The sequence below is a fragment of the Mus caroli genome, unplaced genomic scaffold (assembly GCF_978045245.1).
Source record: "Mus caroli unplaced genomic scaffold, Mus_caroli_1 scaffold_12, whole genome shotgun sequence".
NCBI lineage: Eukaryota > Metazoa > Chordata > Mammalia > Rodentia > Muridae > Mus > Mus caroli.
In genome coordinates this window covers 73,980,336-74,000,471 of record NW_028227267.1, presented here as the reverse complement: position 1 = coordinate 74,000,471, position 20,136 = coordinate 73,980,336, and the positions used below count along the sequence as shown (strand labels likewise).

Below are 20,136 nucleotides of genomic sequence, written 5' to 3'. Positions count from 1 at the left end.
GTCAGTCTTCCACTAGCAGCCTTTGGATGAAGACAGAACTCTCAGCTCCTCCTGTGCCATGCCTGCCTGGATACTGCCATGCTCCCACCTTGATGATAATGGACTGAACCTCTGAACCTGTAAGCCAGCCCCAATTAAATGTTGTTGGTTTTTTTTTATAAGACTTGCCTTGGTCATAGTGTCTGTTCACAGCAGTAAAACCCTAACTAATACAGAAGTTGGTACCAGAAGTGGGGTATTGCTGTGATAGGCCTGACCATGCTTTTATTTGAAAGAATGTGGATTTTGGGACTTTGGATTTGGAAAGCAGTGGAATGCTTTAAATGGGGCTTAATGGGTCATCCTAGTAGGAATATGGAAGACTTTGTTGCTGGGAGTAATTTGAACTGTGTTGACCTGGCCCAAGAGATTTCAAAGGAGAATTTCAGAATGTGGCATAAAGACTGGTTTTGTGGTATTTTGGTGAAGAATGTGGCTACTTTTTGCCCTTGCCTGAAAAGTCTGCCTGAGGCTAAGGTGAAGAGACTTGGATTAATTGCATTGACAAAAGAAGTTTCAAAAAAGCCCAGCAGAGACTTTGTTCTCTGGTTAAGTCTTATGAAGAAAAGTTTGAACAAGCATAGCAAGCTTAGAAAGGAAAAATATAAAATATATGGTTTGAGTATTAAAGGAGTACCAGGAAGTGAAATGGAGCAAAATCTTGTGTTCTAGGAGATAAAGATTAAGGGAGTGGGACCTTGGGGCAAGATCCTACCCAGCTAAATTAGATCCAGGCATGGTGGTACACACCTTTAATCCCATGAGACAAGCATGCTGATCTCTACATTCAAGCTCAATCTACAGAGCAAGAACCAGGATAGCCAAGTTTAGGCAGTGAAGGATTTAGAAAACAGAAAGCTAGTGATAATGTAATAATACAAGGGGATCATGTTCTAGTTCCTGTAAGCAGCAGAACTCGGCAGCTTCAGCCATGTGCCTCTGGCTCTAGAGTTAAGAATGGAAGGAACTACTGGGAAAATTGATGCTGGTTAGCTGGAGCTAAGGAATTAGCGGTGATTAAGAAGAGACCAGCATCGTTGAGGTGAAATCTTCTGGAAATTGTTTTCTGGGAGCACAAAGAAGCTGTGTTCCAGAGATACCCAAGGTTGTACCTCATGCTGCGGCTGGACTTGGTAATGTGTAAGAGTCACTCAGGTGGTACTGCTTGTGAAGGAATGAAGGGATCATGGAGAGAAGCTGAGGCTTAGCACTGTGAGAGGCCAGGGAAGGCCACTGGAGAAGGTGAAGCCTCAGCGGTAGTTGATGGCCCAGGATTGAAGGGGTCATGCAAAGGATTTGAGGCTTGGCACCCTGAAGAGAGCCTATGAGAGGCTATTGGTGAAGCCTAGTTGGAGTGGAACACCCCAGTGTATTGGAGATGTCAGTACCATGGGATGATCACCAAGAACAGCAGCCGTAATGGAGTGGATCAACCTGAGCATAGAGTGCTACAGAGGACAGAGATGGAGAAGTGATGCCAGTCCTTAGGAGGAGTCCAAAAGATCAAGTGGAATCCCAGACATTGAAAGAAGAAGCTGTAACATTGAAATTGCCTTGGAGACTCAAAGATGTTAAAGATGCCAGAGCCATGGGATACATGCTGAGGAAAGCTGCTAACAGGGAGTGGAACCAGCCCAGGAGGAAGCAGTTTGTTGCAGTCAAAAAAGATGAAAAAGGAGTGGAGATCTGAAGACCACTTTGACATCAGCCATGGAGATGCAGAGTTTGGAGTTTGCCCAGTTGGTTTCCTGCCTTGCTTTGGGGATTACAGTTAATTAAGTTGAATGAATCTCAGAAGAGACCTTGAACTTTGGACTTTTAACATTGTTGCAACTGCTATAGACTATGAGGACTTTGAAAGTTGCACTAAATGCATTTTGCATTATGCTATGTTTAAGTATGGCCCCCATAGACTCATGTTTTTTAACAAGTCTATGGGGACCAGGGAGTGGAATGTGATGGTTTGTATATCCTTGGACCAGGGAGTGGCACCATCTGAAGGTGTGGCCTTGTTGGAATAGGTGTGACCTGGTTGGAATGGGTGTGTCTGTGGGTGTGGGTATAAGATCCTCACCCTAGTTGCCTGGAAGTCAGTCTTCCACTAGCAGCCTTTGGATGAAGACAGAACTCTCAGCTCCTCCTGTGCCATGCCTGCCTGGATACTGCCATGCTCCCACCTTGATGATAATGGACTGAACCTCTGAACCTGTAAGCCAGCCCCAATTAAATGTTGTTGGGTTTTTTTTATAAGACTTGCCTTGGTCATAGTGTCTGTTCACAGCAGTAAAACCCTAACTAATACAGTCAACCACCTCTGAACATGAGGAGTGGTCGGTCTACTCAGTGTCACACCATTGGGAAAAGCTGATTTTTGCCTCTCACAGCTCAAGTAAAGATTTTCATTCATTCATTTTTCAATATAACAATAAAATATAGTAAAATGAAACAAAAACTGTCATATTGAAGTTGGACAAGACAAACAAAAAGAAAGAAACAAGCCCAAGAAAAGGCGGATTTAGGGATCCCATAGAAACACTATAAGCTGGAAGCTATAATGTAAACTCCAAGGACCTGATGCAGACCAGTGCAGGCTCTGTGCATGCTGCTTCGGTCAAGTTCTGAGGGCCTTGTTCTCCTGATGTCCTCCATCCCCCTGGCTCTTGAATTATTTCTGTCCTCTTCCAAGGGGATCCCTGTCTATGAGGGCAGGGATTGATGGAGCCATCCCAATTAGGGCTGAGAGTTCCAAGGTTTCTCTCTCTGATTGATGTTTGGCCGTGGGTCTCTGTATTCCCATCTGCTGCAGGAGTAAGCTTCTCTTGATGATGGCTGAACAAGTTACTAATCCATAACTATAGAAGAATATCATTTTATCACTACTTTTTTTTTTCTTTTTAAAAAAACTAGTATTATTTGGTTTTATCCTAGATCCCTTGGCTCTCAAGTCTCAGGTTCTTGGCTACGCGAGCAGTGCTGAGTATGAGTTCCATCCTGTGGAGTGGGCCTTTAAGTCAGATCATCTGTGCCCCCACTGCATAGCGTGCAGGTAGCACTACTACAGTAGTCGTGTTATCTGCTATCGTAGGTGAGGATTTGTGGATGGTTTGGCGCTCACATTTCTCTTTTGGTAGAGTACAGAAGTCCTTCCTGTGCTAAAGATACTGGCAGGTAGGAGTGAAGGCTCTATGTAGGCAATAACTTGACTTCTACGCATTCAGTGTATTGTGTGTTGCCTTCAGCAGCGAGGCCTTTCTGTCAGTTTGTGGAGAGCAGCCTATAGTCTTAGCAGTAGCCTAGGTTGCTTGCGGATTCCTATGAGGCCACTTTGGCCAACAATCCAATTAGTTTTAACCCAGTCCTGCTACTTGAAGCTTCATTTTGGTGGCAAGCGATAGCCATTTGGGGCTCTGTCTCTCCATTAATGATCTGGCAATTTCTATTAGACCTCTTTCATATATTTATGTGAAGTTTCTTCCATACTACCCCACCAGTGCCCCTTAATTTTAATATCTCTCCCACTACCCTCTACCCCTCACTTGACCCTCCCATTCCAGGCCCCACCCTGATATTCATATCTATGTCTTCTATTTCTCTTTCCTGATGAGATCTATCTCTTCCCTCTAGTCTGACCTTCCAGTACAGTTAGTTCCTCAGGCTGTGGTGATCCCCAACCATAAAATTACTTTCACTGCGATTTCATAACTATAACTTTACTACTGTTATGAATTGCAATGTAAACATCTGTGTCTTGTAGATGATTTTAAGTGACATCTGTGAAAGGGTCGTTGGAGAGGTTGTGACCCACAGGTTGAGAACCACTGCTCTAGTCTCTTCTCTGTGGTTTGATGGACTGTAGCTTAGTTATCACTGACTTCTCAGGAACATTGTTTCTGTTTCACAGTGTCTGTGTTTTAGTCATATGTGATTTGGTATTGGCTTGGCTTAGCTTGTTTGGGGATTTTTTTTTAAGGTCTGGGATTGAGTCCATGACTGCACATGCTAACCTGGTCCTTTCCCACTGAGCTCCAGCCCTGGCCCCTGGGTAAAGATCTATGTTTATTATCCTTAAGTATGTGTATGTCTGCATGTTTCTGTCTGGCTATATGCACATGAGTGCAGGTGTCCCAGAGTCCAGAGGCATCAGATCCCCGAAGCTGCAGTTACAGAGGGCTGTGAACTCCTTTATGTTGGTGCTAGAAACTGAACTTGGGTTCAGTTGGGTCTTCTGGAGAAGCGACACGTGCTCATAACTGATGAGCCATCTCTTCAGCCTGGTATTGCACAGTCTTTCTTGCTATAAATCAATTCAGAAATTAGTATAAGGTTATTTATTGCTAAGATACAGAAACACTGGCTTTCAAGTATTTTTATATTCTGTCTATCAACTAGTTGGATTTATTTGTGAATTCAGTGATTTTATGTAGATCGTTTTGGATTTTCTGCAGAATAAGTGGTGTCATTTGTAAACAGTGACCTTTCTTCCTCGTCTTTATTCATTCTCTGTTAGGGAGAGACAGGGTAAAAAGGCTACAATGGCAAGACCCTCTCATGTGGGGTTAAATGAAAGCAGAGATGGCTATTCCAACTATTTCACTACTAACAATGCCAGTGGCTGTGTTTCTGATGGCTTCAGCACACAAAACACTCTCTGTCTATTTGTAGTCAATTAAAAGTGTATTACAAGTTCTGAGTTGTCTGTGTCTTCTGAGGTGTGTATGTGAGATCTTTTTTTCATCTGTTATGCATTGGATTACATCGCTTACATTTGGAATGTTCATTAAAGCCAATGTTGCTCTTCTGATCCAAGTCTAACTTGGCTGTGATATTCAGTCTGAATACAATGCTTTTGATTTTTCAGATTTTCTTTTCATTAGTTGTGATAAGGGCACATTTTTTTCCTGGATTTATTCTTTCATTTAAAAATTTCAGTAAAGTTTTTATTTTAACATGAAAGTGATTTTTTTGCTAATGTGTGTGGGGAGTGGGGGGCACTGTGTGACATGGCACATGTGTGGAAGCCAGTTTTCTCTTTCTACCATCTGAGTCCTGAGGACAGATCTCAAGCTCCTGGCAAGTGCCTTTGCCTGCTGAGCTGTCTCACAGGTCCTTCCTCTTCCTCCTCCTCCTCCTCCTCCTCCTCTTTTCCTCTTCATTTTCTTCCTCCTCTTTCTCTTCTTCCTCCTCTTCCTTCTTCTCCTCCTTCTTCTCCTTCTCCTCCTCCTCTGCCTTGTTTTAAAAGAAACTGTACTTTGAATCTGTTGAATCTCTCTTGAATGCTGATTTATTTTGTGACATTTCATACGTGGGTTATTTCTGACGTTGAGATCCTGTAGGTGTGGTGTTGGTTTCTGTCATAATTCTAGTGGACAGTTGTGTGTCAGTGCTACTCGAGCACTGTATTGTACCTGACTTGTATTTTCCCCTTCATCTCTGGTGATTTATAAAAACTGTCTTATCTTTGTAATTATGTGCAGGTGCTTGAGTCTGCATGTAGGTGAGTGAGTGAGAGGTCTACAGAGTGCCCAGAGAGAGGCATTAGATCTCCTGGAGCCAGAGCTAACAGACAGCTAGGCATGTAGGCTCATGGACCTTAGCTCAGGAAGGATAGCAAGTGTTCATCTCTGAGCTCTGGTGTCTTTTGTAAAATACAACAAATGAATTGACTAGAAAAATTGAAGTTTATAGAAATGATCTATAACATTTTGGAAACATTCTTGGTTTCTAAACGTGGCTGGTCACTGTCAACAGAACACACTTGTGAGGCAAGTGGACTGTGCCAGTGGAAGGAAGAAATGGTAAGGTTGAGTGAGCTCAGACTCCATGAATTTCAGAATCGAGAAGAGTACGAATGGAGCCATCCCTGCCTACTTGTACCTGCTCTGGAGCACATAACCCTGACATCCTCCCTCGAGGACCATGGCCATCAGTCATGTAGGGAGAACTCCTGGAGCTCTTCCCCAGGCAATAGAGCATCACTAACGTCTCCAAGTAAGCCAATAGGAAATATCTATCCCTAATCCCACCCCACTTCACAATATTTCTCTAGTCCTGGTCCACTGGGAATGTTTTACTGAGCTGTAACATTTGGGGAAGAGTTCTCTCTCCTGAAGCATCACTGGACCTTGGACCCACCTGGCATACTGCTGCAGGTTACTACCAAACCACCATGCTCCTCTTGTAAGCACAGTAACACTCTGGCTTTGCCTGCCTGACAGAGACACATGGAACCTGTTTGTCCCAGTTTCACGTCACCCTTAGGGCGGAGAGAGGATGACTCACGCTTACTGCTGATTTTTATTTTTTTAGTTTGCTGAGTCTTGGCAAATTTCAGAAAGTGTTAAAAGTTTTCAGCTTAAAAGTCGAGTCTGCTTTGTAGGATGGAATGTTTGGTATACATCAATTCAGTCACATTTGTTCATCCTGTTATTTATTTTGATGTTCTAACTCTTTCTCTAGTTGTTCAATGAATTATTGAGAGAAGTGCCTTAAACTTCCCAGCGATTATAAGCATGTGTTTTTCCTTTTGATGCTGTCAGGGTTTTCTTTATATGCTCTGATCCTAAGATGTTAGGCATATACAAAATCTAGATCTCATTGTTTTATCCTGTTGACAAATGCAAAACCCTGTGAAATCTCTATTACTTCATTTCACCTAAAAGCAGTTTTTCTGTGATAATTAGCAAAGCAATGCTCACTGGTTTTTTATTGATGTAAACCTTTATATTATTTGAAAACAAGGTTTCCTTTAGCCAACATCTCTTGGGCTAATGTTTTTAATAAATAAACCATATCAGATAATGTTCATCAAATATGAATGTAGTAGTATATGGTACTATATGCCAGTTAAATGTGCATTTTGATGAGTTTGGGCAAAGACCCCACCCATGTAACCCTTGACCTAGCAGACCATAGATCACATCCATCACTCTAAGGGCCCTTCCGGTATTGTTCCAGTCCACTACCAGCCCTCCAGCTGAGCAATGGTGGCTCTGCTTTCATCACCAGAGATTAAACATGCCTTTTCTAGAGTTTGAGGAGAGTGGAGTTGCATAATTAGTGTCTGGTCTGTATAGGAAAAGCAAAGCAAACTTTTCTGTGCCCGATCAGACGTCTGTAGTGAAGAGCTGCCTGACTTAGAAACCTCCCGTACTTTTTATTCTGATGTATTTGTTGTTTTCTCAGCTCTCTTTCATGTGTTCAGAAGAAGAGTTGATCTTCAACAAGAGGGGTGGTGATAGCAGTGTCTGCTGGAGGCACAAACACATACAGACTATCAGGAAAGGAGAAGTGTGTCATTAGTAGAATCAAGGGGACTCACACACACACACACCCCAAACTGAAAGGGACTGGAAAATTAAGGAGTGTATTTTTTCTGTTAGTTATAGTCTGTGCATCCTTATCTTGCTGTCAGTCAGGATTTGAGGCAAGAAGCAGATATTTTACATAGGCAACACAAGAGTGCCTCTAGTTGGTAAAAACTCATTCTGAATAAACTACCATGGATGGGGACATAGGAATTGTAGCTTTGACTTAGGGATTCATCCAGGTACAAGGAGGTAGATTGAGAGTCATGAGAGCCAGTGTGAATTTTCTACCTAGTACATCAGTTACAAGTCTGGTGGTCTCCATACTTCAGAGGAGTGGCAGAGAACTCAGGATTATTCTGAATAAACTATCATTGTTTCATCTGACATTAATTACCATCAATAAATATAATGTTTAATAATACTTTTACTCTTATGGGCCCTTTTTTGGTTTGTTTTTCTGTTTTCTGTTATGAGCCTATAATGGCTTACAATTTAAATAATCAGAATGCATATTGCTCAATTAAAGATTATAGCTAAGATCACATAATATTTTAATATTTTTAGAGCACACAAAATGTCTGGCAACTCCTTGCTAAGTCGAACATTAAGCCATGGATAAAGACGAGCCTTACATGTTCCAAGGTCATTATCAGAGATAATCATGAAATCAACTTACTCACACCCACAAGGGTTCTGACCTTCCTCACTGTGTACTCGGGGTCACTGTGTGATGTATTCCTTAAATGTTTATCGTGTTTCAGATCTTGATATGAAAATGTCAGTGGTATCTTCAAGGGCAAAAGCTAAATATAGCCTCCTCCTGCTCTACTGCAGCCTGGGTGTTAATGTGTTTTCTCTGCTTGCTTTTTCCTTCATAAAGTGGTGAGGTGGTAACAGTAGAAGACCTGACTAAGGCCTTAGAGATAGTTTATACGAATACATTTAGCGTATACATTTATACATATAAATGTTTTTTTTAATATCTATGTATTTATTTATTTATTATATGTAAGTACACTGTAGCTGTCTTCAGACACTCCAGAAGAGAGCATCAGATTTTGTTACAGATGGTTGTGAGCCACCATGTGGTTGCTGGGATTTGAACTCAGGACCTTTGGAAGAGCAGTCGGCGATCTTAACTGCTGAGCCATCTCACCAGCCCTCGCTAAATGTTTTTGATTTCTAAAAAGTTATTGGGACTTAAGCATGTTTTCAACAGCCATAGATAGTTTGTACTTAAGAGAATATTACAAAATAAGAGCAGAGACTGGGAACTGCGATATAGTCATTAGCTAAGCATTAAGCAATGGCACTGTAGTAGAGTAGAAGTTAGGGCTATGAGGTGTAACTTTGATGTGACAGTTTGGGTTTTTTTGTATGTCAGATATGCATTGTTTATGGTTATAATGACTGTATTTGAAATTCACCTCAGTTTGCTGTTTGCATTAGGAAGAATTCATTGCAAAGAACTCTAAAAACGAACTGATTTAATTTTATTTGAGGACATTGTAAATCTAAGATTCCATTGTAAATGTTGTAATAGAATCATTTCAGAGAACAGGGAGAATTTCTTTTAGCATTATTTTTATTATCACTGTTATTATTGTTAGTTCATTTATCATACCACTAGATATTATACATTTGCCTTTTATGAATGCATTTATTTTTTGAAATTATGATAAGACATGAAAAGATCCTGTTAGATGAATTTGCCTCCTTCTTAAAGGAATGAATATTTATTGCTTTTAAAATGTAGCTATGGGGAAACTGTTATTTTGTTTAACTAATAATATATGTAATTTTAGAAAATATTCTGGCCAAACATCTATATGGTAACTATTTATAACCAGTGGGTGTTTTTCAAGTGGTTACTTTTTTTCTCATAAAATGTATTTTGATTGTTGGGTACCTGTAATACTTCCCTAAATAAGTTTAATTTGTGCTGTTTTGATTTCTGGTAATCATATAAAATATTTTCTCGGGAAAAATGTGTGAGAAAATACCTGAATTATTGTTTTTCCTGTATTGAGTTTTTAAATGTCAGTAATGACGTAAACCTTAATCATTTGTTTGTCTTTGTCCTCCCAGGTGGGTCTCCTTACTTAGCATCCAAAATAAATGAAGCAAAAGATTTGCTCGAAGCATCCAGCAAAGCTAACTGATGCTAAAGGACTGTACATACCGAGCGAAAATGGAACAAACGCACAGCTGTAAAAGTCCTTCAGAAGAATGTGGCACGTGGTCATGTTCCATACTGACCCAGTCTGTTCTCTGTCATTAAGTGTGCAGCAATAAAAGCCTGGCAGTCTCGTAGCCTTGCAGCCTCGAAGCCTTGCAACCTTGCTCTGGCAGGGCCTTCATCCGTCCCATAGCTGATGCTTTCCACATCATTTCATATGTGACATGTCACTTGTAAAGACCTTGGTGATGGTAGTCTAACCCTCCCTCTGCCCCTAGCACAGAGAAAGGTCTGCCCTTCACAATGGCATTGGGATTTCTGGGCAGAGCGGAAGCTTCCTTCTCGATGCTTCTGCACTGTCTCTTGCTTTAGAAGAATTTGGGACTCTGCCAATGCCAAGGCCTTTAAATATTTTGAGACCAAACAGTGACTACTACATCATGGGGAAAAGATCCCAAGGGTATGTAATTTACTAAATGGTGACTTGTAGTGAGTGTTTGGAATCTTAAGGGAAGGGAACTCTGCTCTCTGAGACCCTACAGCTGAAGCATGAAGACATGGAGAGCCACTAACATGATTTAGGATTTACAAAACTAGCTTATAAGAAAAGGCCAGGAAGAGCTGGTTTCCCAAATCTAAGGTTTGCATTTGATTATGGTCTCCCTATGCTATATATGTGTTCAATAATTCATTCTATGAATATTTATTGACCCAGCTATGATGCATATGGTAATGTTGCAGGTCCTATGAGAGTTACATGTATGAACCAGTTACAAACCCAGAATAAGTTTTATATAGAGAAAAGATGAATTATATAAGTAATGAATACTACCAGACAGGTACAGATCATTGATGAAGTGCAGTAAGAGAAGTGTGTTTTAAATCTCAGTACTTGAGAGGGTCTTCCTGAAATGATAGAACCCTGGGCTTTAAAAACAAAACCAAAAACTACAAAAACACCACGTAGTCAGTGAGTCAGTATTGTTTCTCCTGAGATCGGAGTTAGCAGAAATAGACATATCAGTTGCTGTGACTGGAGCACAGAGATACTCAAAAGTCAATGCTGGACAGAGTGGTTGTGAAAGCAAGCCCTGTGATGTAGATCGCAGTGAGTCACCCCACAACAGGCTCTTAAGTCTCCTTCATCTCACCTTCCTGCTAAACATGGCCCTTGAGGTCAGATTTCCTTTTGAAATTTCTCTTCTGTTATGTAATCTTAAACAGCTCCTTAGTTTGTGAGTCTATAACCCTCATCTGCAAAATAGAGAAAATAATCATGTGTAGGACGGAGGCTGTAGGGAATAAGGTATATAAATAATTTAGCATGTAGCAAATGTTTAAACTATATTCTTTTACTGCCCCCACTTTATCTTTTAGGAACCCTCGGATTACGGTTCCGAATACATTGCAGTAGTCCTTTATCTCACCCGGGACTCTGCTTTGGGAGTGACAGACTCAGTGGGCATACTCCTAAGCATCCCGTACAGATTCCCTGGGGCTAGAGGGACCCCGTCATGGGGCTGCAGGGTGGAGCTGGTCGTTGGCTGGACCCTAAGTCCTCTTTCTATGGGCCTCTGCACAGAGCTGCAAGAGAATGCTCATCCACAGCAGGAGACAGGAAATGGGGGCTGCTCTTTTCATCCTGGGTCTGGAATCTATGGAGGCATCACTTGTGCACACTCCAGGATTCATAGGGGAGCCCTCGGTATCTTTCAGAAGACTGACCCTTTAACACATCAGCTTTAGGCATTATTTAAAAATCAGTCACGGAGAAGCAGGAGATGTGATGGGACACACCTTACCTGGGCAGGTAAGACAAGAGGACTGCAAGTTCCAAGCCAGCCTGGGAAACTTAGAAATACTTCAGAATGAGGAAGTGATACAAAAGAAGTAACAACCCAAAACATAAGAAGAGCTGGAACTCTGAGAGCACAAGATCTGTGATGTATCCGTTAGTTACAGGCACTGGGGCCTGATCTCCCAGAGTTTCAGTTCACATGACTGCCATTTGGGGTAAACGTGGTTCAGTAATAATTCTCTGAATGGTAGTGGAGCTTTAAAATTGGATTTTGACCAACTATTTACCCTCAATTCCTCGTCTATAAAACGTTTATTTGAATGGTTACCTATCTTCAGTAAAGCCTGTGTTTCTGTTTCCTGTCCTTACCTATTCTGCTCAATTGGGCTTTGTTGATATTGCAGTTTCTGTTTACGAGCTTAAATCTGAGAATAAGAAAGACCTTTTAAAAACACAATTACTGGACAGAGACTGTGCACTTCTGATGAACAGCTAAAGGGCGGCGGGGGGTGGGGTGGGGTATATGTAGGGCCAATTAGATCACAGTCTGCTCTGCCAATCTGCAATGCAATGTAAAAGGTGGACAGTGTGGTGCAGGGGAAAGAATGGTGACTGCAAGCAGGCATTGTCGTGTTTAGTTCAGCGCGTGCCCTGCGCTTTGTTCGAACAACATTTAAAATGTTTCACTTGGTACTGAGTTTGACCACTGCAGGAAGGGTGCAGAATAGTCATGCTTAAAATGCAAAGGCTCAAACTAAACAGAGAAAGATGCTTTTAAACACGGGTGACTTCTGCCTCCTACTTTTCTATGAACAAGGACATCCAAGAGTTGTGTTACTTATGATTACCCAGCAAGGCCACTAAAGATTGCGTGTCTATGTGGGGAAAATTTTTGGTTGTCATGGAAAACCTTGAATACAGATAATAGCTTTCTGCGATTGATCTTCAACACCCTTCATAATTAGCTTAAAATAGTTTAATGACGTTTGTGGGAAGAGATGACTCACCCAGATCCTTAATGTCTAAATTTTCTGTGGCTCGGTCCACTTAGGGTGAGCTGCAGAGACTCCATTCCTGAGAACTGTTTGCAGGGAGGCTGCCCTGTCACCGTCACCTTGGGAAGTGTGTGCTGCTGTTCCCATCCCTTCCCTAGCTCCTCCCGGACACTGAGACACTGACCTCTAGCTGTGGGAGAGTTTGATGGAAGGTGTCTGCCTGTCAGCGTCCTCCTTCACTTCTAAGGAAACACTACCAAACAGCATATGCTATCAGCACTAGGTCAGGATCATTCAGTTGTCAAAAACTTGTTGTAAATTATGGGCCAAAATTTTATTAATTGGTATTTACATAATTAGGAAATTAAAATGTCTGTCAGTATAATTTATTAGCTGAAGTTTTTGAGAAGGTTCTCTGGCCTCCTTTTTATAGGTAGACTCTAAGTGATCTGGATCATGGCAACCTTACAGCCTCCAAGCAAAAGTGCTAGGTAGGGTAGACAAGGATAGAGAACTTTCCTTTTAGTGCTGAGGAACGATCGTTCCCAGCTGAGTGGTTCTTGCTTCCTCTTATTGCTGCTGAGCAAAGGAACTTATTAAAAGCTTTTTTTTTTATAAATAAAAAACCTTGCTCAATTGAAATGCAAGTTCATTAAGTCATACTCAGTTCTCTTCCTGCCGTGATAACCTGACACCCTGTGCTCGGGTCAGCATCGTGGAACAGCACCTTCAACCCTGAAATGTGAGCTGCCATCTCCTAAGAATCCACTGTGTTTTCACAACCCCTTTTATTTATTCATTCATGTATTTATTTTGTTTTAGATTAATTTTTATATCTATGAATATTTTACCTGCAGGAATGTATATGCATGTCTAGTGCCCAAGGAGATAAGACTGGACTAGAGTTATGGATAACTGTGAGCTTCCATGCAGGTGATGGGAACCAAACTCGGGTCCTCTACAAAAGCAACAAGTGCTACTAACCCCTGAGCTATCTCTCCAGCCCCACAAACTAGTATTATAATTATACCTCATATTTGCTAGACACCTATGCAAACATTCTACTACATTATCTTTTAATTTTTAGAGCTAACCTTAGGCATGGGTGTGACTTTTTTTTCTCATACTACAGGTGGAGAAACAAGCTCTAGAGGAGCTTAAAATTCCTTTCAAGATGACAATTTTTTTCTTGAAAGGTGAGAGTGAGGTCTCAATGTAGTTTGTCTCAATCGTGAAGCAATGCACCAGGTATGTTGGAAGGAGTCAGATGATGGAGTTTGCATCATTCTAGCTTGTTCTTGTGACCTGGATCATGAGTGTGAAGTAGGCTGATGTGTGGAAGAATGTAGTTTCGAGCATCAGAAGCAATGGGTAACTGCCCCAAAGCTTGTAATGTTCTAATTGCACTTAGCAGTCTCAGCTGTAAGGTTGAACAGTGTGAGTTCCTCCAGCTCGGGGCTGGGGAATCCCTGATGAGATTTCATTTGAAGCATTCTGGTGAAAGCACATGAGAATTTTCAGAACTCAGAATAAAAGACATGTCACAAAAGGAAATCTGACTTTGGGCAAGAAAAGTAGTTCAGTAAATTAACAAACTAGGACTGAATTTATTGAAAGGAGCAGAGAGGCAAGGAGCAGAGCCATCGGCTTAGAGTGAGAACTGAAACCCGAAGAGAGCTTAGGCAGCTGGGTGCTTTTGTAGAGCTGTTAACGGTGGGTTGGGGTGCAGATGTAGCTTGGTACCAGAGCCCCTCTGTAGCCGTGTGGAAGGTCCTGGGCCCAATCAACATTACAAACACAAAAAATAGTTCCAATGTGGTTTTGATAACTGAGTTATGCCCATGCCACCCTTTTATGCCAGAGTTAAAGTTGTACCTGCACACTGAGGAAGTTTTCTAGTAGACTCTACAGAGCATCAGCCAGCAGTGGGAGACGGCCTTGAGATTAAACCCTTAACTGTCAGTAGCAGTGATAACCGAAGGATGAAATGGTTTCAGGGTTCATAGCAAAAAATATGAGCTCTTGAGAATCAGGTGCACTTAATGGCTTAGTTACCATTCTGTTGCTATAAGGAGACACCATGACCATAGCAACTCATGGAAGAAAACATTTCACTGAGGCTGGCTTACAGTTCATAGGTTTAGTCCATCATGGTGACAAGCATGGTGGCCTGCAGGCTGACATGGTGCTGGAGAGGGCGCTCTACACCCAGATCCACTCGCAGCAGGAAGAGAGGGTGACACATGGGATTGGCATGGGCTTTTGAAACCCCAAAGCCCACCCCATTGGCACATTTCCTTCAGCAAGGCCACACTTCACAATCCTTCCAAATAGCACCACTCCCCGATGACCAAGCATCCACTTCTCTGAGCCTGTGAGGGCCATTCTTATTCAGACCACCATGCCTGTGCGCAGAAAGTGTATCCCATGGCTACTTCATTGACCTAGTCATGTCGTCTGGGTTACAGGGGCCTTTGCTCTTTGGCTCTGTGAATATGGATGTTCCAGATATGAGTTTGTAGGTGTTTATATTTTTGTTTCCATGCCTCTAGGGCAGAGTGAGATGACCTAATGTTTGTTCTTGGTGGTGAGCTAGGAGAGTCTGTGCATTGTTGCCTCTCCTGGGCTGTTCTGAGATGTTGTACAGGGCAGTGTTGCAGAAGAGCAGCATGAACACACAGAAACAGCCTTCATAATTAACCCCACATGGGTCTGAAGTCGGCTCCGTTCACTGGCTTCCTGATACTTGGCTATTCAGGCTGTCTTCTCTAGTGCACTTCTTGCTCACTTATAGACTGTATTCCTACCCCCCCACACACACACACATGCACACACACACACACACACACACACATCACTAAACGATAAAGAAATGAAATGGAATGCCCTTACATTTGCCTTCCCTTAAACATCATAAAGGATAAACTGTATCATGCATCTATCTATATGGTTTTTCCCAATACAGTTAAAATAAAATCTTACTTGCCAAAATTGAATTTACACTCAATGTTTCTGTTGTAGAACTCTGGAAAAGTACCTTGTGTATTATATAATCCCATCTACATTGTGTGCTCTTTATTAAAAGGCTGAGGCATTTATCTTTTTGAATTTCCCCGCACTTCGTGAGCCGCTCAGAACAGGTGCCCCTGCAGACAAGATATTGACGGGTTCATTCTAAAGGCAGCTATTGAAGCCAGGCAGGTTGCTACACTCCTGTAATCCCGGCACTCAGGATGCTGATGAAGATGAGTTTTAAATCAGCCTAGACTACATAGCAAGGCCCCACCTGGAGGGGAAATAAATCCAAATCATGGGTAGTTTTTTTAGAAGCTATTATTAAAACCTGGGTTTTCTTTTCATGTTAATAATCACGGGGTTAGGGAGAAGAGAAATCAGCCCAAGAATACTTTAAAATTTATAACTTCTTACAGTGTAGTGCAACCAAAATAAAGTATCTAGTTCCTCGGTCTGTTTCTTTGTTCCTAGTCTTCTCGGGTATTTTTACCAGTTGTTAGCCCTCAGCACTTTTGACTACAGATGAAATTTCACACATAGGTAGGTGGTGGTCACAGAAATGCTGACACAACTGAGCCGTCACCCCCAGAATGTATTAATAACTATGTCTACACAAGTAGATCTTACCAAGAGAAGACGAGGGCAACCACTCAGCTCTCAGCTGAGAGGAGTCTACACACGGCTGTTCTCTTTGGCTCCCCCTTCTCTCTCCTCTCATGCCTGTGTGCATGCAAATATGCCTTGGCATGTATGTATTCTTTGCCTCTCAGACACACACATCCTTATAGTCCCATTCACCATGGCCAGTTAGACCTGCAACAGGCACTGCCTATATTGCTGTTTTACATAGCCTGGGAAGAAGGTCTCATTGGTGCCATTATGAGCACATGTATTCACATCCATCAAAGAAGGGGGATGGATATTGTTGGGCTAACACGACATGAAGGGATAAGGTAGGAGCTTGACTTTGTTTTGACAGAAGGAGTACGTTATTCACAGCAGTGTGAGGAATTAAAAGCAGAGCACAGAAGAAGCACACGGTGAGTATCTTATCCGACCGTTCCTGGGATTTGTGTAAGGAACATCAATTTTCTGTGCAGATATTACCAAGATATGAAACCATGCGGCAACCTGGCATGGGGGATGTCAATTATTAATGAAGAGGAAAATCAGAAGACTTAAAAACAGATAAAAAGTGATAAAATTACTCATTTGGAATTTCTGTTCAAAATACATGTGAAGCAACATCTTCTTGCATGTACTAACGGAGCTCCATAGACACTGAATGTCACTCTGTTCCTTCTTACACTGACTTTTTTTTTTTTTTTAACAAGGTGAAGATAGCTAAGGGCAGATGCTCAGATCTGTATGGCTCAAATGCTCTCAGCCTGGTCCAGCTTCACCTCCAAGGCTTCTGAGTAGGGTCAGCAGGTCTGAGGGCCTTTGGGATTTAACAAGGTCATGGGAGTAGGAAATCTTTCCTCACAGCCTGGTGGATGGTTACTCCTAGGGAATGAACAATCCAGGTGACAAATTTGTCCCTTACCTTTACTGACCAAAAATATCTGGCTCTAAACACCCTGTTAGTAGAGGTCAGCAGTAGGTCAGACGGTAATTGTTCCGAGCTTCACTCACGGGGACAGTGGGAATTGCTGTGGTATAAATTGGCCAAAGGAGGTTTTGTAGATTTTTAGTGTTCCAGTTACTGACAAGGGTACTGACTCTGAACTGGATGAAATGCAGCACGGTTTCCCAGTAGAGTTTGTGCCCCCCTTCCTCTCCCATCTAAACAGTCTGCTCCTGAGACGGTGTAGCCTAAGGGACATCATGAATCCATACTCTTGGCCTTCTTCAGTGTGTTGTACTAGTTCCCCCTGCATCCGTGGATAGATAGGCAGGCAGGCACACATGCGCACACACACCCACCCACACACATGCTGGTGATGGTTCCTGCTGACCCACACGCATGTCGCATCCTCTACCCAGAACAAATGGGTGCTTCATTTCTGGCGTACTATTCACCTGCCTGCCGAGAGTGAGTGAGCCTGACGGGGAAGACCTGCCTAGGAATAATTAGGGAGATACATACCATCTTCTGGACTCCTTGAGAGGAGGTGTCTAGTTAGAGTTTCTATTGCTGTGATAAAAACAACATAACCATTAATAACTTGGGAAGGAAAGAGTTTATTTCAGCTTACAACACTCAAGTCACACTCCATTGCAGAGGAAAGTCAGGGCAGGAACTCAAACCAGGTAGGAACTAATGCAGATACCAGGGAGGAATTCTAACTGGCTTGCTCCTCATGGCATGCCCAGTCTGCTTTCTTACAGCACCCCGGACCACCAATCCATAGTGGCATAGTCTACAATGTATTACAGGCCATTCTGGTGGAGGCATTTTTTCTATTGAGGTTTCCTATTCCCAAGTGATTCTGGCTTGTGTCAAGTTGACATAAAACTAGCCTACAGCAGGAGGCACACTATGTGCATCCTTATGAGGCACAGCAGTGTTGGCTTCTGTATCTGCAGAATTGCTGGTGTGGAAGCATCCTCTCCTTATGTATATTCTCTGGCTCTGTTTGGCTACATAGTACAAACTTCCCTAGAGCTTTTAGTCTTCCTGCCAAAGCTTTTAGCATGCTGGGATTACAGGCATATCCTACCCCATCACACCTGATTCAGTTTCTGGTCCATGGGGAAGCAACTCACACAGAGCCTACTACAGAATTCTGGTTTGGGAATTTTCAGTTGTAGTTTGGGTTTAGAATTTTATTTCTAGCCAGTAGTTCTCCGTTTTGCAGGTGGCTGAGAAGTCTGTCTGTTTAAATCTACCCTGGCTACTATTGAAACATTGTGTGTTTGCTATTTGGAGTACCTTCCATGAGTTAGGCAACACCAAGCAGATGGTCCACCGTGTGTAGAGAGCTGTGTGGGCGCCATGCTGCAATCCTTCCACACCGATGGAATTAGGTTTTCTTTGCAGCCCAGCCAGTCAATTGTTTGTACCTTGAACCCAATTAGCGAGTTTTCCCTGAGCCAGGTGGAAGCGGCAGGGTAGCATCTATAGATGTCTTGGCTCACTGTGGTGGGATCTGCTCAAGTTCAGCTCTGCGGGAAGATAGTTTTCACTTGACACAGCCTTCTGTGGTCCTGCTTGCCCTGCATCAGGCAGGTATGCCCACAGGGATTGCCGCTTGGATGGGTGGGTGGGTGGGTGGGGTTATCTAGTCTTCTCTTCATACTGCTAATGTTTATGACGATGCATCTTGGGAAACTAAGCTCCCAGCCAGTGTGATGGGAGTGCAGAGAGTGCCGCCTTTATGTTCTTGTTTAGGCCTTTTCTGAAAGCTTGTAGGTCTAACTTAATTGAAAATTTGTACACAGTTTCTCCTCTCTGACCTCTCCCAGATCCCCACCCATCCAATGTCATACTTTCTTTTTCTCTCTTTTATAAAACAAACAAAAAGGCAAACAAACCAGTCTAAAACAATGAAGAAGCACAAGGAAAACATACATATAAACAAAGCCCCTAAAAATACCAATCAGAAACCAAAACTCTGGGGAGATTAAAAAACAAACAAAGCAAAGAGAAAAGAGACAAAAGAAAAAAAAATCTGCAGGACACCAGTGAGTCTGGTTTGTGTGGCCATCCACTGCTGAGCATGGGGCTTACCCTTAAGTGTGGTCTGTATACCCAGTGAGACTCCATTGGAGAAAATAATTTTTCCTTTGGTAGAGCTAATCAATTAGAGATAGCTTCTTGGCTAGAAATGGGATATATACCCACTTCCACCTCTCAGTGCTAGGACTCTGGCTTGAACCCATACAGCGCCCCCCACTCCCCCGTGGCCCAATAAAGATTATCTGAGGATTTTGTGTCCCATTTTATAAAATAGATATGACGGCCACTTTTCTCAACACACCTGAGTCTTGACCTTAAAGACTTGAAGACCTTGAGTTCTAGTCATCTGTCTCTGGAGCTCTGGTGCAGTTTGGCAAGACAAAGCCTAAACTGTTTAAATTAGATGCTCTTATTTAGACAGTCCTGAGAAGTGTGTTCTTCCGAGTCTCTGGACCTATGTAAATCTCTGGTCAACTCTCTGCTGACGGTGATCTTGAGGCAATTTTGTCAGCTAACTTATGGATCCCTGACATAATGGCATGGACCTTAGGCAATTGTCTAAGACATTAAGGAGATGGGCTTCCCACCTGTGCACAGTTGCTTTTCCAAAACTGCTCTTTTTCTCTACCACTCTTTAAGACGCCCCTGTACAGCTTCTTTTATATTGCATATACTCTTCACATCTTACAACAGCAGTAAGTAAATTTTAAAAGAATAATGTTATTAGTGAGTAACTCCAACATCCATTTCATAACTATCTCATATTTAGGGAAGCAACAATTGATCCCTTTAGTACATGTAAAGATGCAGGGCCCTGGGAAATGCCTGGAGAAAAAGATCGGAAGTGACGACAACATTGCAAAGAAACGGTCATCTTTTCTAAAATAACATTTTCCAGTGCTAATGGCCAGCTGAGAATGCCCGCTCACCAGCTGAATGCCAAGAGCCGCTTAATAACAATCAGGGGAAGCAGACAGTCATGGCTGTCAGTCACCGGGTGCCTAATGTGACTACCGTTGTTCATGTTCTTCTCGCTTTTATCCTAATGAGACTGGTAGCTATTTTTAACCTCATTTTACACAAGGTGGGGCTCAACGGCCAAACTCCCTTTCACAACTCACACAATCAATAAAGGCAGAGTGGGCTCTGTTCGCAGAGTCTAACCCCAAAGTCTCTCCTTT

The 20,136-nt window shown here is 42.4% G+C and overlaps 1 protein-coding gene across 2 annotated transcripts in view; it reads left to right on the top strand.

Annotated features, from left to right (window-relative positions):
• The window catches only part of Dnajc15 (DnaJ heat shock protein family (Hsp40) member C15), a 63,980-nt gene extending 54,321 nt beyond the window's left edge, over positions 1-9,659 (top strand). For both annotated transcript variants that reach the window (XM_021181988.3, XM_021181989.3), the window contains one exon: positions 9,435-9,659. In XM_021181988.3, coding sequence (XP_021037647.1) covers positions 9,435-9,508 — 74 coding nt within the window. In that variant the 3' untranslated portion in view covers positions 9,509-9,659. The remainder of the gene's footprint in view (positions 1-9,434) is intronic.
• Positions 9,660-20,136: the final 10,477 nt, after the last annotated feature.